The sequence below is a fragment of the Meles meles genome, chromosome 19 (assembly GCF_922984935.1).
Source record: "Meles meles chromosome 19, mMelMel3.1 paternal haplotype, whole genome shotgun sequence".
Lineage (NCBI taxonomy): Eukaryota > Metazoa > Chordata > Mammalia > Carnivora > Mustelidae > Meles > Meles meles.
The window spans coordinates 46,535,486-46,562,969 of record NC_060084.1 but is presented as its reverse complement, the minus strand read 5'-3'; the positions used below and the strand labels follow the sequence as shown (position 1 = coordinate 46,562,969).

General features: G+C 53.5%; 1 protein-coding gene across 2 annotated transcripts; it reads right to left on the bottom strand.

Annotated features, from left to right (window-relative positions):
- Positions 1–209: 209 nt before the first annotated feature.
- AXL (AXL receptor tyrosine kinase) lies at positions 210–27,231 on the bottom strand. 2 transcript variants are annotated; one of them, XM_045989144.1, is made up of 20 exons: positions 27,063–27,231; positions 25,176–25,306; positions 24,736–24,836; positions 24,040–24,216; positions 18,992–19,072; positions 18,730–18,845; positions 15,053–15,263; positions 14,614–14,753; positions 13,808–13,958; positions 13,572–13,598; positions 12,244–12,376; positions 11,845–11,936; positions 8,587–8,682; positions 8,360–8,437; positions 6,862–6,954; positions 6,348–6,469; positions 5,627–5,736; positions 2,715–2,874; positions 2,134–2,270; positions 210–1,517 (listed from the first exon to the last, which is right to left on the bottom strand). In XM_045989144.1, exons 1-20 carry the CDS (start codon positions 27,156–27,158, stop codon positions 1,166–1,168), a joined length of 2,604 nt encoding a protein of 867 aa, XP_045845100.1. In that variant the 5' UTR covers positions 27,159–27,231; the 3' UTR covers positions 210–1,165. The 2 variants fall into 2 exon arrangements, with proteins under 2 accessions (XP_045845100.1, XP_045845101.1); XM_045989145.1 differs by lacking the exon at positions 27,063–27,231 and adding an exon at positions 26,598–26,969 and having other exon boundaries at positions 25,176–25,398.
- Positions 27,232–27,484: the final 253 nt, after the last annotated feature.

Below are 27,484 nucleotides of genomic sequence, written 5' to 3'. Positions count from 1 at the left end.
GACTTAAAACTGGATTCTTGGGCCCTTAACTAAAATCCTAGAAAGGTGGAACGCAGCATAGAACCTAAATGTGTCCAGCATTAGAAATGATTAGAACTTTGGTATCTAGCTAGTCACAGCTAACTGTAGTCTTATACCTTAGATGCTAAGGATCCAGAATCTTGGCCCACTAGAGTCTAGGGTGTCTTGGAACATAGAACAGAACAACATTAGAATCTTAGAGTTTAATAATCTAGAATCTTGAAGCGTATGGTCTAGAATCTTAGACACAGAATCTAGGTTCTTAGACTAAATCTTAGAACATCCCATCTTAGAACATTAGACCTTTCAACCGCTATCTTTACACTCTTGGACTTTTTGAATTGCAGATTCTAGACTCTTTAATCTTTAGGATCCAGAATCTCATAATGAAGAGTTTCAAGGATCATAAAGCCTTAGAACTTATAATTAACCATTATTAGAATCTTAGAACTTGAGAAGATAAAATCTTGAAGACTTATGATGTAGAGTCTTAGAGGCTGAGGATTTACAGTCTAAGAGGCTTAGAACTTCAAATTTTAGAACATCAGGCCTCAAAAAACCTCCGTGTCTAGAATTGTAGAATCTAGAATCTTATACCCTAAGGACTCAGAACCCTCGAATAACAAAATCTAGAATGATAGAGCCATGGATTCTAGAACTAGAACCTTAGAGCTTCAGAACCTAAAATCTTGGTGGGCTGTATCAAGAATTCTAGAACCAGGAAAATCTCAAGCCACAGACTCTGAGGGCCTTAAAATATAGGCCTCGAAACTTCACGTCTGGAACCTTAGCACTTTAGAATCAGAAACTTTGGGATTTTAGGTCCTTAGAGCCAAAGACTAAGAGCATCTTTGAAACCTCAAACCTTTGCTTCTAGACTCTTTCAAACTTAGAATCTGGAATCTTGGAATGTTAGACCTGGGAGGACCCCTAGGAATCGCAGCCCAACCCCTTCCTTTTACACACGGGGACACTGAGGCATGAAGGAGAGAGAGAATCTGTCTGGGGTAGAAGTGGAATAGGTAGGAAGAGGAGGTTGTAGTCGGGGGTGAGGCCTGGAGTGGGGAAAGAGTCGGGGGGGAGGCTCCCCCAGTGGCAGTGCCTAGCTCGGGTCCTGAGAGGGAGTCCCAGGTAGAACGTTGTCTCAGGCTCCATCCTCCTGCCCTGGGGGAGGTGGGGAGCTCCTGTCAGTGGGCACGGTGGGGCCAGGGGCTGTAGAAGGGCAGAGGACATAGCGTCCAGCAGGATGGACCTCAGCTGCGGTGAGGCAACTGCAGGAATCCTTAGGGTCAGGCTGGGTTGGGGGGTCAGCTCCTCCAGCAGCTCCAAGTGGTTCAGGATGACCCCCGCCCTCATCCATGTTGACATAGAGGATCTCGTCTGGCTCCTGGGCAGGGGGCAGGGCCTTCAGCGTCTTCTCCAGATCTTCCCGAAGCTCTGAGAAACTCGGCCGGTCCCGGGGATTTAGCTCCCAGCACTGAGACATTAGGGCATACCTGGGGCGGCAAAGTGAGGGGTGAGAGACAGCAGGAGCTCAGAAGGGGAGCATTCTGGGAATTTGGGGGCATTTCATGGAACTGGAAGGAACCGTGAGCAGTTTGGGAGCTTCTGATGGGATTTGGGAATTCTCAAGAGTTTCCAAAGGGGAGTCCTGGGAAACTTGGGAGCTGGAAAGGGTCTTGGGGAAGCTCTCTGGGTATCGAGTGGTGTTCTAGTGAGATTTGCTAGAGCAGATTTTGTCCCTGAAAGCGCTAGATCAATGTTCTGCTCTCCTCTACGTGCTGTGAGACAGCAAATTTTGATAAGCTCGGTCCTGAAGGATCCTGAGGCTATCTCCGAGGAGACCCATGAGTTTGGAGAAGCTCAGGACAGCAAACTGGAGGGCTGGCGGAGGGTCCCAGGTGTTTAAGAACATTGGGGGAAGTGCGAGAGCTCAGGAGTCTGGGGTGAATTAGAATTTGGGGGCAGCGGGGGGACTCAGTGTGAGTTCCTCAACAGTCTGAGGGGTTCTGTGCAGGTTGTGGAGGGTTAGGGCCATGTGGGGGTGCTCAGGTCTTGGGAGTGAAATCTGGGATGGGGGAGGGGGTGGGGCGGGGTCCTGAGGATCCTCACAGTCCATCCAGACAGCCCACAGGCTGCTTCAGCCGGTTTCCCTGGCACAGGTAGTCGTAAATCTCGCTGTTCTCCACTCCGGGATAGGGGGTCTGGCCCCGTGTGGCAATCTCCCACATCGTCACCCCAAAGGACCACTGTGGGGGGCAGAGGGGAGAGAATTAGAGGGTCTGTCCTGCACAAAGACACCCCCAAACGCATGGGTTCATGGGTACACCCACATTTTTGTGCGCACGTGTCCATCGTTATCTTAGCAGGTGCCTCATTCTTCTTCACTGCAACACCAGTGCAGGGACACGCTCACAGAGGTCACTTTTGTGCACGTACAGACGTGCTCATCCATGCACACATCTACACACATACACATACTTATCGCCATCTCTCCCAGCCTACATTATCCACACATTCCCCGTATGAACCTGCCACCTCCTAAACCTGTACATCTCCCCAGCATGTCCACACCGCCATTCACAGACACCCAGCACAACCCCAGACATGCCTAACCATTACCACCAGGCCCCTGTGCTGTGAAATGAACAAGCCACTGACTCCCCACTCCTGTGGGGAATCTCCACACCTACCACATCGCTCTTGCTGGTGTAGACACGGTCAGCCAGGCTCTCGATGGCAATCCACTTGACGGGCATCTTGGCGATGCGTCCCTGGCGGTAGTAGTCCCCATTGTAGATCTTCTTGGACAGCCCGAAGTCCGCCACACACACAGACATGTTCTCATTCAGCCTGTCCAGATTGGGGAGAGGAACGGGGTGACCGTACTGCCCCCTCCACCAGGAAGCCTGCCCTCACTCTCAAGACAGGTCTCCATCTGCCGGTCTGACTGTCCCTCCTTGGGGGTGAGAATATGTCAAGCCCAGACTGAACAGAAATGTGTCCCGTCTGGTTCGGTTCATATGAAGTTTCATAAACACACCCATGTAACCAGCACCCAGATAAAGAAACAGAACATCATGGGACATCATCTAGATAAGGAATACCACAGAACAAAGAAAAAGAAGGAACTAACCAATAAGTACAGATACACAGGCTAACCACAAAAACATCATACTGAGCGAAAGAAACCAGACACAAACGAGTACAAACTGCACGAGTGACATTTATGTGACATTTAAGAACAGGTGACTCAAGTCCAGAATAAGGGGTTTTCCCTTGGGGCAGTGACTGGGAAGTCCATTAGGGAGACTGCCAGGGCCTAGAAATTTTTTTTTTTTTATCTTCATCCAGTACTGGTCATTTACATGAGTCTACAGACAAGTAAACATTCATTGAGCTGCACATGTAGGATGTGGGTGTTTCAGTGTATGTAAAATAAACATTGATTTTTTTTTTTAAAGTATAAGAAAGAAGAAAACACATTACATTATCAGTCCTTCTTCCTACCCCTCCAAGGGAAGCCACAATCTTCCTTTCTTTTTTTCCCCCCCGCAAAGAACTTTCTTTTCTTTTCTTTTTATTTGTTTACTTTTTAGGAGGTGGGGGAGGGGCAGTGGGAGAGAGAATCTTAAGCAGGCTCCATGCCCAGCACAGAGCCCGACATGGGACTCCATCTCGAGACCCTGAGATAATAACTTGAGCGAAATCAAGAGTTGGATGCTTAACTGACTGAGCCACCCAGGTGCCCCCAGGAACTTTCTTTAAAAAAAAAAAAAAGATTTATTTATTTATTTTTAAAGTAGGTTCCATGCCCAGCGTGCAGCTTGAACGCACGACCTGAGATCAAGAGTTGCATGCCATACTCCCTGAGCCAGCCAAGCACCCCTTAAGATTTTTTTTAAAGTAATCTCTACTCTCAACATGGGGCTCAAAACCACAACCTGGAGACCAAGAGTTACACACTCCACTGACTGAGCCAGCCAGGCACCCCTTGATAATTTTTTTAACTTAACAATAACAACAACAACAAAAAAACAGGTGCATAACAATGGGTTGTCTGCTCCCATTTTCAGTGTCATTGTTTCATAGGGGGCTTGCTAAGAATCAGCCCAAGTTGCAGAAGGAAAGGAAGTTCTATTTTGATTGAGTCTATTGAAGACTTTACATACATTTTCCAGTTAACATGAAATACAGGGAAGAGAGGAACAAGGCAAATGCCACCACAAGGAAACAGACACATATATGTCATATCCTGTAAGACAACGGGCCTGGTCTCTTCCAAAAGAATATGCTGTAAAAATATAAAAGGCGGGGGAGGGAGGCACCTGGGTGCCTCAGTCCATTAAGCATCAGACTCTTGGTTTGGCTCAGGTCATGATCTCAGGGTGGTGAGATCAAGCCCTGCCTTGAGCCCTTTGTAAATTTCCACACTTAGTGCAGAGTCTGCTTATCCCTCTTGCTTCCCCTCTACCCCGACCCCTGGCATGAATTCAGTCTTTCTCTCCATGAATAAATAAAATATTTTAAAAAAATATGGTGGGGGGGAGGCTATTCCAGATTAAAAAGGCCCAAAGGGGCATAGCAACCAAATGTGTGTGTTGGGGGGGGGACCTTGAATAGATCCTGATTGGGGGCAAGAAAAACAAAAAAACAAAGCAAAATAAAACAAACAAACAAAAAAAACCATCCCTAAAAGACATTTTGGAGGACAACTGAAGATTCTAAATATGGATTGGATGAATATGAAGTTATGTTGTGGAATTATGGTTACTATTCTCAGGTGTGACAAGAGAACTGTAATTTACATGTAAATTCTCATTCTTAGGAGATAACCTATTGAAGATTTAGGCAACTTGCTTTGAAGTGGTTGAGGAAAGAGAGAAAGACAGAGAAGAGAGGAGAAATATGGCATAATTGCCCTCAGGATGGTGTATGGGTGTCCCCTGAACAAGTCTTCCAGCTTTTCTGTGGGATTGGACTTTCTCCACATAAAGAATTTGGGGGAAAAGAAAGAGATGTTCATGTTCCCGAGAGTTGCGAACGTTTACCCATCTTGAAGAAGATTTCGATTCTCCAGCTCCTGTTTCTGAGTCCAATATTGTAATGAAACTAATAGTCGAAGCCTGTGTTTGTATATACATGCTCCATCCTGACCTTAGTTTAATTCTGGCCTATTTTCTGGGATGTCTGTTGGTGGGGGAGAGGAGGGTGTCTGGTCTCCTTATTCAGTATGGCTCCTTGCTAAGGGCAGCCCCAGGCAAGATAGTCAGCATGGAGGGATACAGAGATGAGGCTTCAATGTCCCCACTGTCATTGGTCATCTCTGCCCCTTTGCTCACATCATGCCACCCACTGAATCCACCCTCTTGCCTCTCCTCTCTCCACATTCAAACACCCCTCCAGAATCTCAGTTCCAGGGTCCCCTCCTCCAGGAAGGCTTCTCCAATCCCCTTGCTGAACTTTCTATCCCAGTCCTGAGTTCTGGCCTGCCTGAGAGGTATGTGTGTCTAGACCCCTCTTCCCTCCTAGGAGGGATGCAGCTCCCCTGAGGAGGGGACCGGGTGGGGGTGGGGCAAGTATCTGTAGAAGGCTTAGCACTCACATGCAGTTCCTGGCAGCCAGGTCTCGGTGTATGAATCTCTTGGTACTCAGATACTCCATGCCACTGGCGATGTCTGCCATGAACTTCACCAGCATCTGAGTGGGCAGGAACTGGGGCAGTGTGGGAAGGAGTGGAGGTCAGCGGAGTCCCTGAGATCCATCCCTCCTCCCTCCCTCCTTCTTTCCCTTCCTGTGTGTGCCTGTCTCTGCCTTGCTGTGGTTTCCCATGGCTCCAAGAATATATATAATCGCCTCCTGCCCTCCCATCCAAGTTGATCTCCTACTGCCCTTGACCTGGACGTGCGACCAACGCTCCAGCCAAGGGCTTCCTTTCTGGTTTTCAGACAAGCTATGCTTGTTCCCGCCTCTAAGCATTTTCCTCTGTGCTATGTCCTCTGCCAGGACTGCTTCCCCCCAGATCTCCCCACCTCCCGCCAGTTGGCTCTTCCTTCAAGGTCACCTCCTCTGTAAGACCTTCTCAGCCCACCCAAACTACCTGCCTGGCCTCTCTGTTGTTCACTTGACTCTCTTGCTTTCCTGACAGTTAAATTTCTCTTGCTTATTTATTGGTTAACTTCTTTACTGCCTGGTGCCCTCAATGGCAGACAGTTCCACAAGAACAAGCTCTTGGTCACCGTGGTGTTCCCAGTGTCTGAGCGGTGCTGGGTACCTGAGAGGTGCTCAGTGGATACCTGGGAACCAAACAAGTAAATGTCCCTCACCACTGGCTGGTCCCCAAGCCGGGAATAGAGAAGGAAACTGTGCAGGTCTCCATGTTTCATGAAAGGTAAGATGACCACGGGTGCCGGGAAGCCCTCTCGTTCAGAACCCTGGAAACAGACGCCTGAGGCCCCCCCCAGGCAGCCCTGTCACTCCAGTTGGCCAGGAGGCGAAGCCATCCCCTCCCTCACTTCTCTCTCTCCCTCCCTCTCAAATCTAAGTTCCAAACTGTTGGGGGTGGGTGGGTGGGGGGTGGGTGGCAAGGACCAAGCTTCAGAGAAGCCATTTCCAGCACTGTTCCCAGGGAAGTTTCCAGAGCCCTCCTGGGGACCTCAGCTATTTCTGGGAAAGGTCAGAGGTCACATTCCAAGCTGAGGGAAAGAAGGAGGGGGGAGCTTGAGGGTAGGGGGAGCAGGGAGCCTGGAGGTTTGATCTTCCCAGTGCCAGAGGGAGGGGTCTTCCTCCTGGAGTGGCCTCCATGGAGTCCGGGCACCCCCAAACCTGCCCCTCCCTCACCAATGAGCCTCATGACGTTGGGGTGGTCAAATTCCTTCATGCAGACGGCTTCACTCAGGAAATCCTCCAGCTCGGACCTCGTACAGATAGCAACTTGGGGGAGAGAGGAAGGTGGATAAGGAAGGGGGGAGGTGAGGGGAGGGAGGACTCTTTCCTCCTCTCCTTCATCATCATCATCATCTGTGCCTGGTGCTGCACTCAACATTCTATATATATATGAACTCATTTAACCCTCTGAGGGGAGACTATTATTCTCTCTGTTTTAACAGTGGGGAAACCAAGGCACGGAATGGTTAAGGAATCTGCCAAAGGGCACACAGAGCTTGCAAGTGGAAGAGGTAGAAGTGAAGGCCAGGTGGGCCGGCTCTGAGGTCCAGGTGCACACACCATGCTAGGCCGCTTCCCTAGGGATCCATCCCATTACTCCCTTTTTACAACTCGGGACACTGGCTCAGAGGGGCAAAGCGACTCGCCCAAGGTCACACAGCTGGGACTCAAACCTAGGTGGAGAATGTAACCTGGAACATAAGTGTTCAATAACGAAGGAATGGGGAGACACTGATGGCTCCATAACCCAAGCTTTTAGCTCCACTGATTGAGAAATGATCCCCCTCCCTCACCATCAGCGGCAGCCTGGCCCTCAATGCCTCTTTCCCATATGGAAAAAACTTGGCCCTGGACTTCCCGGGCTGTGTGACCCTGGACTGGCTCCTGCCCTCTCTGACCCTGTAAATAATATAGTCGTAGTCCACATTCCTTGCACAGACCACTTACCACCCCAGCATTAAGTGCTTTGGCTCACCCTAGGAGGCAAGGATATTATGATCTTTTTTCCCAAATGAAGAAACGCAGCTCAGAGAGGGAGAGTCACTTGCCTGAGATCACACAGCTGATAAATGATGAAGCTACATTTCAGACTTCCCCCCACAGGGAGCTGCCCGCCCCCAAACTACATTTCCCAGGCTCCTTTTTGTACTGTTCATACTGTTTCCTATTTTCCTGTTGGAGTTTGCCAATGGGAAGCACTGACGGGAGACTGGCAGGTGGGTGGGTGGAGAGGGAGAAGTCAGGGTATTTCACCCTGTCCCTTACCACTTCCAACATTGCCTTGATGGTGGCTGTGTGTTTCAAGCTTGCACAAGGCAGCCTCTAAATCTGCAATCCCAAATCCTACCAGGCATCCCTGGCCGTGGCTATGGTTGACACCACTTCTTCCCTCTGGCCTCAGGAATGGGGATGGAAGTATTACTGCGGCTAATCTCCAGCCTCACTGTTCCCCATCGTTCTGGCGCCTTTGCAGTAAGTCTCTCCATACTAAATCCCTTCCATTAAAGCACCTAGTACGGACTCCACTTCCTGTCTGGAAACGCTGAGATTCTGTGGCAAGGCTGGTTTCGACTCACTCTTCTGCCCTTTGGCCTCATTAGGGCCATAGGGAAAAGCCTGCGGGTTAGGGGTCGGGGGTCCCATCCATGCGGACATGCAAGCTCAGACTCACTCTTCATTGTTTTCACAGCCACCTTGAGGATGGAGTCATCCTGGTTGAGCTGGCCCTCCATCACGGCTCCAAATTCGCCTGTGGGGGACAAGAGGGAGACACTGACCTCAGGGGGTGCTTGTGGGGACTGCCTTTCCTGTGACTGGGTACGGGTGGGGAAGTGAAGGACTCTGTGGTTCAGGGGAATGTGCGTGTGTGCTGGGCGGGGGGGGTGGCGGGGGGCTCACCTTCTCCCAGCGTCTTGCCCAGGGCTACCTTATGTCGGTCTACCATCACATCCCGAAGCTTCTCTTTCAGCTCTTCGCTGATGCCCAGGCTGTTCACTGCATGGGGCAGGGGTGGACAGAGACATGGAACAGGGCTGACACTCAGGAGACATTTGGATGTCAAGAGGGATGTGCCCATTGTTAAAATACTGAAATACTTCAGCATTTGTTCAGAAACAGCTACTGGGGGCGCCTGGGAGACTCAGTGGGTTAAAGCCTCTGCCTTCGGCTCGGGTAGTGATCCCAGGGTCCTGGGATTGAGACCCGCATTGGGCTCTCTGCTCAGCAGGGAGCCTGCTTCCTCCTCTCTCTCTGCCTGCCTCTCTGCCTACTTGTGATTTCTGTCAATAAATAAATAAAATCTTTAAAAACAAAACAAAACAAAAAACAGCTACTGCCCTGAGCATAACTCCTGCCCTAACTCCTCCCCTAGACCCCCCAAATCTTCTCCCAAACCAGCAGCAAAAGGGTTAGAGCCTGTCACATAATCTTGCACCACTGGGCACCCTGATAGGTCAGTGGTATGTCACAGCAGTTGCTAAAAATATTTCTTAACTTTTTATTGAATTACAATCTGCATAAATCACAAGGGAGCAGCTCAGTGATTTCTTTCTGAGAGAGAGAGAGAGCACACGCTCCCAGGTGTGAGATGGGGAGGAAGGGCCCAGAGAGAGGGAGAGAAAGAATCCCAAGCAGACTCCCTGCTGAGCGAGGAGACCAACATGGGGCTCAATCTCACAATTCTGAGATCACGACTTGAGCTGAAATCAAGAGTTGGTTGCTTAACCAACAGAGCAATCCAGGCGCTCCTGTCTACTTTTAAAAAAGATTTCTTTAGGGGCGCCTGGGTGGCTCAGTCATTCGGCATCTGCCTTCGGCTCAGATCATGATTCCGGGATCCTGGGATCAAGCCCCACATTGCTCAGGGGGAAGCCTGCTTCTCTCTCTCCCACTCCTGCTGCTTGTGTTCCCTCTCTCACTGTCTCTCTCTCTCTCTGTGTCATATAAATAATAATAAAAAAAAGATTTATTTATTCTACAGAGAGCACGCCGGCCAGCGGGGCGGGGAGGGGCACGGGGAGAAAATCTTCAAGCAGATTTCCCGCTGAGCAGGGGAACCCCACCCGGGGCTTGATCTCACAAGCAGGGAGCCCCACCAGGGCTTGATCTCACGACCCACGAGGTCATGACCTGAGTTGAAACCAAGAGTTGGATGCTCAACTGACCGAGACACCCAGGTCCCCCAGCTCAGTGGATTTCTACAAAGCGAACACAACAGTGTAACTAGCACCCAGGTCAAGAACAGACCATGACCCGCCCTCTCAAGAGCGGCCACCTTCCTGATTTCTCCTATCACAGACTGGCCTTCTCTGTTTGGGGATATTATTATCAATGTGGAATCACATACTGTGTTTTTTTTTTTTTAAGATTTTATTTATTTATTTATTTGACAGGGAGAGATCACAAGTAGGCAGAGACTCAGGCAGAGAGAGCGAGAGGAGGAAGCAGGCTCCCTGCTGATCAGAGAGCCTGATGCGGGACTAGATCCCAGGACCCTGAGATCATGACCTGAGCCGAAGGCAGAGGCTTAACCCACTGAGCCATCCAGGTGCCCCCTGTGTTCTTTTTTGTGTCTGTTTTCTTTCACTCAACACGGTGTCTATGCGACAGCTATAATGTAGCTATCACACGTAGATTGTGATTTATTTTCGTAGCTCTAGAGCAACAGTTCTCAAACTTATTGGCCTCAGGACCCTTTCACATTCTTCAAATTACTGAGGATGGCAAAGAGCTTTCATTCAGGGGGCTGACACAGATCCACACTTACTGTATTTTCAAAATTAAAATGGATGGGGGTACCTGGGTGGCTCAGCGGGTTAAGCCTCTGCCTTCCACTCAGGTCATGGTCCTGGGGTCCTGGGATCGAGTCCCGCATGGAGCTTTCTGCTTGGCGGGGAGCCTGCCTCCCCCTCTCTCTCTGCCTGCCTTTCTGCCTACTTGTGATCTCTCTCTCTGTGTCAAACAAATACATAAAATCTTTAAAAAAATTTAAAATGGATGGAGTTTTCAAACACAAGAATAAAGAAGCAGACGTTTGTCAACCAAAAGAGTGATGACATCATCACGTATTAGAGAGCTTCTGGAAAATTCCACAGAACACGTGTGAGAGAGTGAGGCTGCTAAAGGGCAAATAACATCTCGGGATTATTACGAAAATAGTTTTGACCTCATGGATCCCCTGCAGTCGTCTCAGGGACCCCCAGGGACCGGGATCACACTCTGAGACCCGCTGCTGCACGTTACCCCACTAGAGCGCCATGACCTCCTTGCTTCCTATTCTTGCTCCTCTTGAATTAAATGTCTTTCCCAGCCTCTTCCAATATCTCCCTGGGGCCCCAGCAGCCTTCTCACATGGTGTGCTGGGGAGAGACACCGCTTTCCTTCCTGGATCTAAGTTGCCCCAGCGGAAAGAGGAAGGGATTTGATGACGTGGCCTCTGGGATCCCTTCATGGCTGGGACCCTCCATAACTCCACAGTCTCATGGAGAGTCCAGAGTTCTAAGAGTCTCTGGCTTTCAAGATCTTAAGGGTCTATGGTATTGATCCTGGAATTGTTTCAGCCAAGCTCGACTCTATCTCTCTAACATTCTTTAATTCCAAGAGGCAGCTTAGAGGATGGACTTTCAGAGCAAAATGACCTGATTTCAAAGCCCAGCTATCCAATGCGCAAGCTGTGTGGCCTTGAGGAGGTCACTTAAACACTCCAGTGCCACCGCTTCCTCATCTGTGCAGTGGGGGTGGTGGGGAAGGATGTTCTTGCCTCACTGGGCTGTCATGAGGATTCAATTAAATGACGTGTGTAGCACCTGTTATGTAGGGACTGCTAGGGTTGGCTGTCCCCCCTGTCTTCACGATCATCTTACCATCCTCGTCCTCTTCATCGCCATCATCATCACATTGTTCTAGGATCCTGTGGCTCTAGGGTTTGGTCTTCCTATGATTTTTTTTTTTTTTTTTTTTTTCTGTCTAAGACCCTATTATTCTAAGGGTCTGCGTGATTTCACAGTTCTGTTGTTGTTAGGGTCTGTGGTTCTAACGTCCTATCATTCCAAGGTCTTCAGGAACTTTTGGTTCGGGCATCAACGGAAGCCCAGCAGGCCCCAATCTCTACGCTCGTCATCCCCCCACCAGGGCGGGGAGGCGTGGGGGTTCACTCACAGGTGGCTTCAGTGGTCCGGCGACTGTAGGACTTGCGAACACGGTATCTGACCACGAGTTCACCCCTTTCCACTGTTGGTTCGAACACCTCTCTGGGGGGGAATGGGCAGGAGGTGAGGACAAGGCCGAACCAAGTGTAAACCCCTCCTTCTGAGAACAGCGAAATTGAACACCATCCTAAGCCCAAGCCGCCCCCCCGACCAGCATTTGCTAAGCATGTCTGGGACTTCTACCCTCTGCCTTCCATTCATCACCCAGACCCTGGATCTCATTCTGATTCTTAATTGGAATCTTAATCAGTAATCTCTTGTCCCACACAAGCCTCCTCACGGTCTCCCTGGCCCCAGCCTCTCCATCCCAGTCCACACAAGCCTCCCTACGCACATAGTTCCAACTTACCCATAGCGGGTCTCCTTCCTCCGGCGGTGGACGAGGAACAGAGCCAAGATGAGGACACAACCAGCGGCCACAACAGCTCCCAACAGTACGTACCACCAGGGCCATGAGAAGGCAGGGGCGGGGGGCTCACTCACTGTCGGGGGTATGGCACACAGGTCATGGGGGAAGCCCTGGATCCCGCTCCCCGGACCCCAGAGATGTGACGTTGAAGGGAAACAGATGTGGAAATATCTAATGAGGCATGGGGTAAGTAGAGGCATTGACTTCTCCGAGGAGATGGACTTGGGTGTGGAAAACAGGGGAGCGGGGGAGAGAATGCGTGGAGTGTAGGATGGTTGTGTGCAGCGTGTGCAAGGAGTAGGAGGCTTATGGACAAACGGCCAAGGAATGGTCTTGAGGAGTGCGTGCTGACGATGGAGGGGTTTCCATAAAGCAAAGGATGGGAGAGAAGTAAGTATGCAAAGGACAGTGCACAGAATGTCAGAGGAGTGTTGGAGGAGTCTGGGATATGTGAACGAGGAATAGTCAAGGAGTTTCAGATACAAGTAGTGAGCAGTGATTTGTAAGGATTTAACTGTGGTGTGAAAGGAGCGTGGGCATGGGATGAGCTGACATAGTGTGTAAAAAGGTGGGAATGGGTACGTGCTGAGTATCCCAGGAGTTTGGTGTGGGTGTGTGCAGAGCGGGAATGGGTTAGGACTGGCAAGGGGTGAGGAGTGTCGATGGGTGTGCACGGAGATCTGAGGACTGTGGGATCGCGTGGACCCAAAGTTTTCCAGGATATATGGATATATGTGGGATATATGGTGAAGGTGTGAAAAATGTGCAGAGTTTGTGAATGAGAAGAGTGGTGTGCCCTGTATTTGGGAGGCATGGGTAAGGAACCAAGGACTGTAACAGGATGACTGGGAAAGGAAGCTGGGATGAGTGTGGGAAGGGTATGGAAATAAATGTAGGAAGGCACGTACAGAATACTTAAGGCTAGTAGGTTGGGTTACAAGAGGTGAGCTGGAACAGGGCTAGGAGGGTGTAATGGCTGTAGGAGGAATGTTCGAGAATTGCTGGAGAAATATTGAGAGGGATGGATTTGAGGGGAGATAACTCATCTGTCTGCCCATCCGTCCATCCATGCGCAATTCACTGAGTACCTATAATGTGCGGGGCCATTCCAGGCGACTCCATCAAGGACCACACAAACCCCAGAAATAGAAGATTAGAGTGATGAGTTTGGGAAACATGAAAGCAATGGCAATGGGTATGTTTGTGGCGATGGGGTCCTCAGTGGGCGTTGAGGGAAAGGAGGGAGGAGAGAGGGTGCGAAGCCTTACCCAGCTGGTGGACTGGTTGTCCTTGCCCTGTGAGGAGAAAGGACAGAGGCAGGACATACTCAGAGAGGGTAAGGCTGGCGTCACATTGGCGAGACTCTCATTAAGCTTCCAGGTGGGAAAAGAGTCTAGATTGGGGTAAGTAACACTGAAAGGTACAGGGAGAAAGTCAGGGGCATCTGGGCGAGACAGGGTCCTTGAGAATGGATTGAAGGGGGCTGAGCAGGACTGGGACTTACCTGGACGCCAGGGCTCCAGGGGCACAGGGAGGCTCCAGGGTCCATCCCCAGCGGCAGTGTAGGCCGCCACACACACTGTCAGGTTGGGGACAGTCCCGTCCCCCCGCAGCTCCAGGATCACCTCTCTTTTTAGCCCTATGTCCATGAGCACCTAGGATGTTGGATGGAGTGTCAGGGTAGAGTGCCCCCTACCTGCCCTTAACTCTTAAAACTTTACCCTCAGCCTCAAGTCTCCATCTTTCCAAAAGCCCCCTCTTCCCCCCAGCCCATCCTCCCTACCTCCTCCCACCCTTCATCCCTCGCCACCACCCCTACCTCCATTCTCCATCCCCACGCCCACTCCACCATCAGCTCCACGGGACCGGCTCTTTGCCTCATTAACTGCCTGTCGTCAAGTGCCAGCAAGGGAGGACTGAATCCCCATCTTTCCACCCATGTTCCTCTATGCCCTCTGACCTCCCACCCTCTCTCCCACCCCATCCCTCCAACCCAGGGTGCTGCTTGCTCCAACACTACCTCTGTGCCCATTAGGAAAAGTCACCCCTTCTCCAAGGTGTTCTAGGATTATCTGCTATAAAAGCGTCACAGGACATCTGGAAGTCTACTGAAACGCTTTTTACACTGCTTTTAAATAGCCATTCCCTACCCCTTCCCTGGACCCCTTAAACCTCCCCAGAATGTGCTCTCCTAGGTGCCGTATGATCTCGTACTATCCCGACCCACACCACTGTCCTGTCCACCCTGCCATTTCCTCCCCATCTCCCTCCTCCAAGCCACTCCGCCCCAGCCCCGCCAGCAGCACCCACCTCGGGGGTGTCCTGGCCTCGGTAGGCCAGCCGGTACCCCAATAGGGTGCCCTGCAGGGGCGCCCTTGGCTCCTGCCAGCGCACCAGGGCTTGGCTCCCATTCCGCACGGCGCTGACATTCTCGGGGGGGCCCAGGGGCACTGGAGGACAGGGAAGAGGGGAAGCTGGCACCCCCACCTCTTCCTGACCCCCTCCCCTGTTCCCAGGAAGCGGGGGCAGAGTGCAAAGGGAACGCGCGTGGGCACCTCGTGCAGGCCTGCCATGAGCGGAAACACAGGGGAGAGGTCTGGGAGAGATGCCAGTGGGCCACGCTGGGGAGTCCGGGGCTGGGCGGGAGGGACTGAGGCCACTTGGGGTTAATGGGTGACAGGAGATGCCTGGGGTGGCACAGATGTGAGCCGCTGCAAGTGACGTCTGCGTCACACCAGCCCCTTCTTACCTCCCTCCGGTGTCTCCACAGGAAGCCAGTGGGTCCAGGGTGAGGGGCCCTGGCTACTGGTACAGGCGACCCGGATGTGGTAAGGAGTGTGAGGACGGAGGCTGCCCAGTCGAAGGCGGTGAGGGGGAACCGACGCTTGCAAGGTGACAGGCTCCTCTGGAGGGTCTGGCTCTCCCAGCCAGACGCCCACCCCGTCGTCTGACAGCACAGCCTGGGGAGAGGGAAGGGGCGTGAGGATGGGACGGCCAGGAAATCTCAAGAGGGGGCTCACACGAGTTGGTAGGGGTGGTCCTGGGGTGATGACACAACTTTGCAAGGGTGTGTGCGTGTGAGAGAGCGAGCTCCGTGCCGGTATAACAGGGGCTCATGCAGCTGCAAAGTGAGAAGGCCACCTAGATGCGCGATGTGGCTTTGTCATCACTTGCAAAAGCCACCTCTGGCAAGACTTGCCCTCTCTGAGCCTCAGTTTCCTCATCTGCAACATGGGCGTTTGGAGGAGCAAATGCCTTCCAGGGCTGCCTAAAGGCTGAAGGTAGGACAAGCTGTGTGGAGCAGGGCCGGTGATCAGCATCAATAAAATGACAATGACATTCAACCACAGACAAAAGCAACATCCTACAAGAGAAATCAGAAGAGTGGGCACCGCTGGGGGCTCAGGGGTCCTTGTGGGCGGGGGAGCTGGTGGGTGGTGATCTGGAGGGTGGTGACATGGATGAACATTTGTGTTTAACAATCTAGGTGCACACTGAAGATTATGCACCTTATGCATCTCTGAATAAAAAAGCAAAGCCCTTGACGCATCTGAGCTCGTTTGACCCTCAGCTCTGTGTTTGGGTACCATGGGCATCCCCACTTACAGATGAGGACAGTGAGTCTCAGAGAGATAGGATCACTTTGCCCAAGGTCACCAGCTTGTCACTGATGAAGCTGGGAACTAAACCCCAACCTGTCTTCAAACCTTTTGCCTTGGGGCGCCTGGGTGGCTCAGGCCGTTAAGTGTCTGCCTTCAGCTCAGGTCATGATCCCAGGGTCCTGGGATCAAGCCCCACGTTGGGTTCCACACTCAGTGGGAAGCCTGCTTCTCCCTCTCCCTCTGCCCTCTCCCCCTGCTGTGCTCTCTCTATCTCTCTCACTCTCAAATAAATAAAAATCTTTAAAAAGAAATAAGAACATTGGTGATAGTAACAATACTTCTCCTCTGTTCAGAACTTGGTGCTGAGCAGAGATATTGGATCTGGGATTCAGATCCTGCCTCTACTAGCCCCTAGCACTGTGCCTTAGTTTCCTCGTCTGTAAAATGGGATAACAACAATGTCTCCCTAACTTGCAGGGTTGAGTGAACTGATGCTTGCAAGCGTTTAGAGGAGCCCGTGCATGGTGAGTGTTTATTGCTATTATTGTGTGTGTGTGTGTGTGTGTGTGTGTGCACGCAAGACAGAGGTTGCCCGGCTACAAGTGGCAAACTCTGCACGCCCTACACAGCGTCCCCAGCTGGGACACTCACCTGGTCCCCAGGAATAACACAATCAGCATGGCAGCCTGCCACACAGAACAAAAACCCCTCTACAGTCACACACCGCAAGGATGCTGCCACCTCCCCTCAACCCCCGGGGAGCAACCACGAGACCCAACCACACTGTCACACTGAGTGTTCTCAGAGGGAAGTTTACTGCTTACCGGTGTGGACCCAAAGAATCTTGGATATCCAAGTCCTGGCTTGGGTATCATTTGCTGTGTGACCTAGAGTGGGTGTCTTTATTTCTCTGAGTCTCCATTCCTATCTCTGGAAAATGGGCATCTAAGAGTTCCTACCTGGCAGGGTGTGAGGCTGGATGACACACTGCACGGAAGCTGGTTTGTGCATCCTATCAATGGTTAACGTTTCCCGAGCGTGGACTCTGTATCAAGCACCCCAGCAGGTGCATCCCTGGTTGAACTCATGGTCTTTTTGCCACCACCCTCTGAAGTCAGTTTCTTTTTTCATTCCCATTTTACAGATGAGGAAACAGAGGCCCAGAGAGGTTCAGCAGCTTGCCCAGAGTCCCACAGACTGCGGTGGGGAAAGGATCCCACCACGAGGCCTGGGAGGGTGGATAATAGGATGGGGGCGGGCGATGGAAGCTGTCCCATGCCCGCTCTCTGACCTGCAGTGACAGATGGGAAGGGGAACCTCTGCTGGGACAAAGGGGACACAGGGACATAGGTCCAGACAGTCAGCCTCTTGGTGCCCACTCCCACTTCTCTTTTCCCTGCAGCCCTCCCATTCGAACCCTCCTTCCCCAGGCCAGGCACAGCAGGAAGTGAGCCCTGGAGAAGGAAGAGGACACACTTCTGCTTTTCTTTGACACTGGATGCATGTGGGTTGGGGGGTACAGCTGCTGCCTGACCTGGCATTTGAGATCTCCCAAGTGGGCCCACGCTTGGGGATTGAATCAGTTTTATCCTTTAAAGCCCATGGGGAGGGCAGATCACTTCCCCTCTCCGGGCCTCAGTTCCTTCCCTTGAAAACGGGAAGATTAGCAGATTACTTTCTAGGGTTAAAATGACAAGTGGGTGAGATAATGTCCAGGGCACGTAATTACAAGAAAGACAGCTCTTATTTGATCAAGTGTTGGTTCTGAACGGTCTCCAAGGAGGTGAAGGGGGCTGTTTGGGTTTGGGGAGATGAGGGTTCGAATCCTACCTTGGCCACTTCCTGGCTGTAATCCTGGCCAGGTTGCTTAACTACTCTGAACCTTAGCTTCTACATCTGGAAAGCGGGAGTCTCCATAGACCCTGCCCCCACAAACACACATAAACACATAAAGTCACAACACAAGGCCCACCACAGAGAAGACGCTCCATAAACACTGGGCATTACTAATTATTGTCATCTGTCCTGGCAGCCACTGCCCCGCCCTCACTCCAACTTCCAGATCTCAAAGAACTTCAGGCCAGAACTGGGTCTCGTATTCAGAGATCTGCATTTGTTTTTCTTAGTGCAGACTAAGAACGACTCTGGTGCTGAAGGCTGGGTCTAGAACACTTCAGGTCAGGGACTCTTCCAGCAAACGTGTCCTACTCTAGGTCGGACCCTGCACTGGGCAATCGTGAGGACCCAGTGGTGACTGAAACAGGCCAGGACTGGTCCTCCCAAAGCTCCCGGTCCAGTGGGGAGACAGACTCACCCCCCAGACAGCGGCAACCCAGAGTGATCAGAGCTGGGATGGGAGAAGCACAGGGCTGTGGTCACCTGCTGGTGACAGAGAAGGCTCTGACCCCTGCTGTCTTAGGATTCCCGCTCGGGCCAGAGTAATACTGATACTAATACTAATACTAATACTAATACTAATACTAATACTAATACTAATACAGCGGATGGTTTATTAGGCATTACCTATGTTCTAGATACTATTTTAAGATTGGTCCTTGTATTCACTCATTGAATTCTTACAACAAGCCTATCTGCCCATTTTACAGATGAGATGAAGTCCAGTGAGGTTAAGTCACAAGGTCCCATCTCCTGCAGCTATTGGTGGTGGAGGGGGGATCTGAAGCCAGGACATCTGGCGTTGACTCAGCTCAAGGCTCTACTGCCTCTCAGCACATGCATGGCTGGGAAGGGCTGGTCTCCCAGGGAGGGGCGGGGGGCTTATGTGTGGTGAAGGAGGAGGGCTGAGCCAAGTCTAAGGTCTCACCTGTAGGGTGCAGTGCGTGAGGGGGTAGATACCGCTCAGGCCTGGGGTCCAAGCCACCTCCAGCTCTGTGGGCTGGTGGGAAATCAGGTGGAGGTCACGGGGCCGCTGGGGGAGCACTGTGGAGACATGAGGGGAGGGGCTGACCCTGGGGGTCTTTGCCCGAGGCTCCCCCCTAAATCCCCCTGCCCTCTACCCCAGCTCTGACCTTTGAGCCAGACCCCACACCCTCTGACGCCCAGCTCCCCAGCTCCCTTTCCTTCACCTGTGATGGTGGCCGTGCGAGACGTGGTGACCCCCTTGGCGTTATGGGCTTCGCAGGAGAAAGAAGATGTCTTGTTCAAGCCTGGGGAGTCATAAAAGGAGAGGCCCAGTGTCAGAGAGGGGAAGGACAGTTTCCCAGGCCATGCTGGGCCACCTCCTACCACGCCCTGCCTGACAGTCAGTGCAGCCCACATGGGCTCCTGCTGGAAGGGAGGTGGGGGTTGAGTTGGGAGCACAGGCCTGTGTCCCCAGACACAAGGACAGGCTGGCGGCCTCAGTCCTAGTACCCCACCACGTAGACACACACACACACACACAGAGTCACACACAGGCATGCACACAGATAGAAACACACATACATATACATACACTCACACACATTCATACACAGAGACACACACACGCCCACACAAACAACACTCAAAAACACACACACCGAAACACACATACTCATACGTGTACACAGAGATAGTTACACACAGACACACCAGGCACATACACCAACACATAGTTATACACACACATACAAAAGTACCCATACTCATACCTAGACACACACACCAACACACACAGACATACACATTCACACACTCACAGACATGATCACACTGAGCCGAACAGACACACATGGAGGCATATATCCCTAGCAGACACACACTTAAGAAACAGGCCCTCATGGCTGTGTGTAAAGCTAGAGGTGTTCGCTCATTTACCCGCTCTAAGCTCAGCTCCTACCAACTCCCATCCCCCTCCCCCACTTCACTGGGCTCCAGATGTTTCTGGAACTCAGATATCAGACACGTTCCCATCTCAGGAACCTTGCATCTCTGTTCTATCTTCCCACAGAAGTGCACAGGGCTCTCTCCCACACTCAATTACATTTGGGACTCAGACCCCACCTTTTCTGTCACTCTGTCCCTGGCCGCCCTGTTCAGAGCCGGGACCTCACAGCCATATCTAGACTCTCCCCAGCTTTACTTTTCCTCTTTGGCTCTTTTCTCATCACAACATACTTTACCCATTACCTGTATGTCTTGCTCACTGTCTGTCAACCCTGCTATAGGAGGGCAGGAGTTTCTGTCTGTTCGGTCCCCTGCTGTATGCCAAGGCTCATACAGGTCCACAATAGCCTTGCACACAGTAGATGTCCCATAAATGCTTGTTGAACAAGTGAATGACTTTATGTGTATGCCTTTGTGTACGTATGAGTGTTTCTGGGTATGTATGTAGAAATATGAGCCTGTGTAATTCTATGGATAGGTGACTTAATATGAACAAGTGAATGACTTTATGTGTATGCCTTTGTGTACGTATGAGTGTTTCTGGGTATGTATGTAGAAATATGAGCCTGTGTAATTCTATGGATAAGTGACTTAATATGTGTCTTTTTAAAAAGATTTTATTTATGTATTTGAGAGAGAGAATGAGCAGGTGGAGAGAGAAAAGCAGGCTTCCCGTGGAGCAGGGAGCCCCAGGTAGGGATTGATCCCCGGACCCTGGGATCATCACCTGAGAGGAAGGCAGATGCTTAGCGGACTGAATCAGCCAGGCGCTCCAATAAGTACCTTGTGTTTCTGGGTGTCTGGGGGTAGACTGCCCCCTCCCCCGCCCAGTGTGCTGGTGGTGGGGACACAGGCAGACACACACGCACAAAGATGCAGGTAGAGACAAACAGGAGACACAGAGGCACACAGACACACATAGGACGCCCGGCTATGCAGCACCTGGAGATGCACACAAAGGGAAATACGGACACACATAGCGTGCGAATGAGGGGATGTAAGAGCACCAGGTCTGGAGTCTGCACAGTATGACCGCAGGTCTGCGTGTGTCTATGGATGTTGCAGGCTTGTGTGTGCCTCCTGCTCGGTCTGCGTGTGAAAATGGGTGTGTGAGAGCGCGCGCGCTCTCGTGTTCCCACCACCACCACCATCAACCCGCAGACACAAAGTTTCCTATTCTCAGTCGGCAGAGGGAGCGGAATGAGGGAAAGTCGGCGGAGGCCGGAAGGGGGTGGGCAGGGAAGCTCCCCAGCGCCGCTGCCCAGGCGGCAGCCCGCAGCCAAGGTCAGGTGCCCGGCCGGCCGCAGCCCCCGCCGGCGGGGGAGGGGCAGGACAGCCCCGGGCCGGCTGCCGGAGGGGGCGGGGAGCCTGGGTCCAGTCCAGCCACCTGGCACGTGGGGGCCCGCCAGGGTCACCGCGCAGGGGCTGGTGCTGCCCGCCCAAAGAGCCCCGGGGCGGGAGGGAGTTCTGGAGCCGGGTCCTGTTCCGACCGCAGCATTCCTGCCCCCGCGTGAGTCACCGGGGTGCCCCCTCCCGCTCCGGCACTTCCGGTGGCGGCCGGGGGGGGGGGGGGTCGCGCGGCGCAGGCTCCCCCCTTCCTCGGCCTCAGAGCGCACCTTGAGGACGAGGAGAGCAGGGATGGAGGGGCCTGGGACCCGTCCCCTCCAGCCGGCCCACTCCAGATGTGCTTCCCAGACGCACTGTCCCTCTCCCTCTCCGCTCCCGCTCCTCCTCTCCCCACCCCCGCGCTTTTTCCGAGGGAATCAGAGGGATGGAAGGAGAGAGGGCACGCCCTGAGTCAGATCGAGGGACAGACACACATAAACGGACAAAATTCCTTGACACAGCACCTCCCCCCACCCTCACGCTCACACAATGAATCACGCTTAACACACAGGGGCCGTTACTGGCACAGAAATAGAAAACCGGGCACCGGCTAAGCTACATTAGGGGCTGATGGGGTGGCAAACACCCCGCAACACCAGTATCCAGCCAGTGACTTGCACGTATCTATCTACACAGGGTCTGACGTTGGCACACATACACAAACACATATATCACAAAGACACACAGTCAAACACCTAGCAACGCAACATCCAGCGCCGCCGCCCCCCCCCCAAAACTGACAAACACACACACCTGCCTGTGGAAATACACACAGGGAGCCACACACAGACCCTGAAGTTGGAGTGGTCCAACAGATACGCACAAGGACATGAATAAGGTTAATGTTGACTTGCTTGCAAACAAACACAGCCAGTCCTTCAAACACAGCTGGACACTCAGGTCGCTTCGGACACATTTACGGAGAGGCAGACTATACAAAAACTCGCTTGCATAAACACTGAGGCAGACACATAGCTGCCATGTGCCTAGAGGTGACACAGACATGCACACACACACCGGTTGGCAAGTTTATCTACCAAGAGACAATCAGGGCTGGGGCTGATGTGTGGGGAGACCGGACAGAAGTAGAAGAGAGCTGTTACCAACCTGCTGTAGATCTCTCTCTTTCTCTCTCTCTCTCTCTCTCTCTCTCTCTCACACACACACACACACACACACACACACAGATGGGGGTCTATGTCAGAGTCACGAACCAACACACTCACCTCAGGACCTACGCATGGGAACCCCAGAGACATGCGTGGACACGGACAAATGCGTGGATAGCCACAGTGAGTGGAAACACACCGAGGAACACTAAACTGTCCCCTGACAACATCCTGCCTCCACAAGGAAACAGGTGTCCACACCAAGACACACGACACCCACAGATGCACACCTGTGACGTGACATTGTCACTTTTCTACAGGGAGCTAGATGCAAAATAGCCACAAAACACTCCCTCCCCTCACTTGCCATCTCTCCCCACAAACACACACATACACACGCCACCTTCACACAGCGAATCACAGCTGTGAACAGGCAAGCGCACAGGAGGACAGAGGCCAGGCTGACACTGGTATTCTTAGACACACATACACACACACACAAAACACGGCCTCATACACACTGAGACACAGATATAGAGGGACACGGATACATACAGACCAGACCTCACACACACACTGAGACACACACACACACACAGACACCCTCCCCCTACAGATTTACCACACACTGATACACACGCAGGCTCTCTCACATCTGTGAGGGGGCCACCCCATTGCTCCTTCCTGGGATGGCATGGGTGGCCCATCCCCCTCTCCCTTCCCATCTCCAGGGTCCTGCCAGGCTGACTCAGACCCCAGAGCCACGGGCCTGAGTCACCCCTCTGGGGGCTGGCATATGCTCACCACCTCTTCCTTGCACACTCAGAGCCCCCGGAATGTTGAGAATGTGGACACCTCCCTCTAGCCTGGGAGACCCTCAGGCAGGAGCCCCCCCACCCCGCCCCATCCCAGCAGACAGAGGCAGCAGGTTGGGGTGCCAGAAGCTGAAGCCCTCCAGGGTCCAGCTGCCCCCCTCAGGCTGATCCTCACCGGGCTGTGCTTCTCCAACCCTCCTTCCTCGGTGAGGGAGAAACCGCGGTGTGCAGGGACCCTCACACTACCTCTGACCGCGCTGTGATCCCAGGCTAGGTCCTGCCCCATCTCTGTGGTGCGGAAATGGACGGTCACTCTGAAGCTAGGTCTTCTGCTGTCACTCAGACCTCCCTGTCCGGTCACTCTCCATCTTAGGCCACCTCCGTGGTCTGTCCCTTCCCGTGTCTCTTGATCTCTCTCTCTCTCCCTTGAACTGTCCTTCTGTCTCCCACTTTCTCCTCTTTCTCTCTTTCAGCTCTTCTGATACAGAGGTGGGCAGGTGGAGGAGGTGGAGGAGAAAAGGGTCTGGTTGCTTCCGGTGCCCGGCCTGGGGTCAGGGGCTGACAAAGGGACATCAGGCCCACACACCCATTTGGGCCATGGGACAGCTCAGAGGAAACCGGGGACAAAGAGTTCTCTTCAGACAAGCTGGGGGGAATAAAGAGAGACAGAGGGGCAGGGAGACAGACACACACAGAGAAGCAGAAAGAGACAGAAACAGAGAACAGAGAGACAGAAAGGGACAGAGAAAGCAGAGAGAGAGAGAGAGATGAGGGGTAGATATGGATAGAGATGCTGAGACAGTGAGACTCAGACAAAGAGAGAAAACAGAGAGAGAGAGAAAGAGACAATGAAGGACAGAGGGACAGGCACTCACACAGGCGCACAAAAGACTCCTTTGATCCCCGCTCCCATCCTGCCTGGCCCTCTAGGCAGAGCTGGCTACTCCCCAGACTTACCTGGAACTCTAAGCGTTTGCTGGGGGCCATGGCTCATGGCCTGAGTCAGGGGAACCGCATCCTGGAGCCAGAGAAGGTCCACAGGCTCTGGGGGTCCCTGCGCCCGGCAGCTCAGATTGAAGGGGGTGTTGGCGGCCACAGTCCTGTCCTCAGGCTCCTCCAGGAAGTAAGGCAGGCCTGGGGTGGGGGGGGGGGCATGGTAGTTGCCAAGGTCCCTCTGAGCCCCCCAGGTGTCTGACTCACTACAAATTCTTTGACCCTATATCTGATCCCTCAGGACATCCGAATGTCCGTCAGAGGTCCGACCCGTCAGGCCTCTACCCCCAGAACACAGGATCCCAGTACCTGACTCCCCCACCAGCATCTGACCCGTGGGACATCTGAGTCTCAGTGAGAAAAGCGAGACCCCCAGGGGCGGGGGAGAGGCTTAAATTGTACCTCTGACTCCTTACCCGATCCCCAGAATGTCCTACCCCAACCATGTCTGCCCCTAGGACATGTCACAACTGCCGAGATGTCTTCTCCCCCAGGACATATAACCCCCCCAGGCCTGCCCCCAGTAATTCCCAGACTCCCCAGCTTCCCAACCCCCTAAATATCTTTGACACACCCAGGCTGCATGTCCCCTGAATTTTCCAGCACCCTCTGACCACTCAGGTTTCCTGTCTGCCCACGACCTCTGTGCCCAGGGCTCACCCTCCAGCCCAACGTAACCAGGCTGGGACACGAAGGTCTTTCCTCCCAGGACCACCGCACACTGGTACCACCCCGCGTCTGAGAGCTGCAGGGAGGAGATTCTAACGGGATAAGAGGAGAGACAGAAAGGTTCAGGATCAGTGAAGGGCCCTGGGTAGGGGTCATCTGAACTGCAGGAAGGGGCTCAGGACTAGAAACTCGTCAGAGCTAAGGAGTGAGTACTATTATTAACTCGTTTTACAGAAGAGGAAAGTGAAACCCGGGGTTACATCACATTCTCCAAGCCACACAGCTAGCGAGTGGCCACACTGGGGTTCCAGCCCAGGTGGGGCTCCTGCCCATAATTTTTTACCCATCATGTGATAGAGGTCGGGGGGCCGGGGGCTGGGGTGGGGACAGGGATCAGGAGGGATGCGGCTGGTCAGGGGGAGGCTGGGCACCTGAGTTGGCTGACCACTTTCCAGTCATCCTGCCCGTCTTCACCCAGGGGCACCTGGGTCTGGGTACTGTCTGCCAGCTCTAGCACCTGTCCGTCTCGAAGCCAGGTCACCTCAGGGGGCTCCCCCTGAACCTGGAGTTCACACCGAAGGGCCCCCATGAGTCCCCGGGCACCGGTGATGTTCCTTGGACTCCCCACAAAGGGGTCTGCCTCAGCCTGTGCTCCTGCGGGGAGATGGGGAAAGAGTTAGCTTAGGGACCCCTGCTTTCCTCCCAGCCTGCCAGGCCCTTAGGTCCACATAGTTGTAAAGTGACCTCAGCCGGGGGGTGGAGGGTGGAGGCTTTGGGGGAGGATGGGAGCCTTCCCAGGGGATTGGGGTCCGGCCTCCATCCTTCCTAGGGGCCCCATCCTTGGTCTGTTGGGAAGTAGGCCGGGGATCTGGCAGCCTCCCACGCTCCGGACTGACTGCCCGGCAGGGCCAGGCCCTGCTCCCGCCCCTGCTGCCCTCCTTTAGGGTCTCTAGAGACTTGACAGATCGGCTGGTGGTGGATGGCTGGTGGTAGACGGGTGCTGGTAAAGGGTAAGGAAGGAAAAAAGGTGGGGAGGGAGAGGAGAGAGAAAGAGAAACAGGGAAGGAGAGACAGAGAGAAGCCAGACAGAGCCAAGCATGAGGAGTCAGAGACAGCAAGGGTGGGAGATCAGAGAGACACAGAGGATGAGAAATGAGGGGAGAGATACCCCTGAGAGGGGGACAAAGTTGGGGGAGAGACACGGAGGCAAACAGACAGAGAGACAGAGACATTATAGAGACACCTAGAAAGTAGGGAGAGAGAAAGCCGGAGACTGGGAGAGAAAGAAAGCCCCACAGAGATGGCAGACTAGAGCCAGAGCCGGAGACCCCCACCCCAGAGTTGGAGCAGACAGACCGTGATGGGGTAAGGACAAGTGTGTGTGGGGGTGACAGTGACAAGGGTTTCCCCCTAGAGCTCTGGAGTCCTCCTCATCCCACTGCCTAACTTCGTGCTCCTTTCTGGAAGATTCCTTCCGGAGCAGCCCCCAGCTCAGCCCCTCTCCCTAAGCACCCCCACCCCCAGTCAAGTTCAGCCCCACTCCAGCCCCCAGGTTCTCTGTCTCTCTGTCTCACTCTGTGTCCACTTCTTTCCGTCTCTGACTCTCCCAGTTTCTGTTTCTTGTCCTGTTCCTCTCTGAGCCCCTTTCTCTCCCTGGCCTCTCTCCTCTCTCCCCATTTAACTCATTTAACTCGGTGTCTCCTTGTCTCCCCCTCTGCTGTCCCAAAGACACTCCTTGGGCCAGCCCAGACTCCCCTCAACACCTGCCATCCACCCCCCACTCCGCTCCCTCCTGCCCCAGCCCAGCCCCGGATCGTCCCGACCCCCACCCCCAGCAGGGCCCCATCACTCACCCTTGGGGGCCACGCATCCCCAGCAGCACAGCGCCAAGCACCAGGCCAGCGGGACCCTGCCCATCCTCGGGGCACCACGCAAACGATGCCAAACTTTCCTCAGAAGTTGTTGGGCACCCTGCGGGGGAGGGGGCAGGGCCGGGCTGTCCCCAGCCCTCCCCCCCAGCTCCGGGCTCCCTGGACTTGGCACTGCCCGCCTGCCACGGCTGGGCCCCCCCCCCCGCACTGGCTCTGGGCTCTGCTCAGCGGCCGCCTTCCTTGCTCCCCAGCCTCCTACTCTTTCTCCTAGACTTCGGGCAACCCTTTCCCCGCCCCTGGCTCCCCCTCTGCCTCCGCCCACCAGCCCCGGAGCCCAGGGGGCCACCTGGGCTTGGAGGGGTTAACTCGGGGAGGAGAGGACCAGCCCTGTCTTAAAGGGGCCCCGGAGGAAGGCTGAGGAGGGGGAAGGGGCTCCAAGGACTGCACCCCAAATCCTGGGCCAGCGAGGCAGGGAGGCTGTGCGGCTCTCTCTCCCGGCTCTGGGCGCTGTCCCTCTGGGTTCTCTCCGCGTCTGGTAAACATTCCTCCAGAACTCCACTCCCTTCTCAGCCCTTGCGACAGCCCCCTCCCCTGCCTCCACCCCCCAGCCCAGCCCCAGCCAGGCACTCCCCCTCACACTCCCAGCTCCTCTGACGAGGACACACACACACTCAGATGTCATCCACGCACAGAGGCTGGGACCACAGGAGGCATGCAGAGGCACGCTTCTGGCCCACGGACCCACTCGACAAGCCGGATCAGGAGCGCCATTCCTGCAGAAAGTCAGAAACCAGAAACGGGAGGACCCAACTGGGTGGGCATCCCGGAGGTGGGGGTGGGGGGCAGATAGACTCCCGCAGCCGTGGGTC

Coding starts and splice junctions, on each gene's coding strand:
- AXL (XM_045989145.1), bottom strand. CDS start 26,661: ATGGGCAGGGTCCCGCTGGCCTGGTGCTTGGCGCTGTGCTGCTGGGGA. Junction 18,846..18,991: donor TCGCACGGCCACCATCACAG/GTGAAGGAAAGG, acceptor ATGTCTCCACAG/TGCTCCCCCAGCGGCCCCGT. Junction 8,438..8,586: donor GGGCAAGACGCTGGGAGAAG/GTGAGCCCCCCG, acceptor TGTCCCCCACAG/GCGAATTTGGAGCCGTGATG.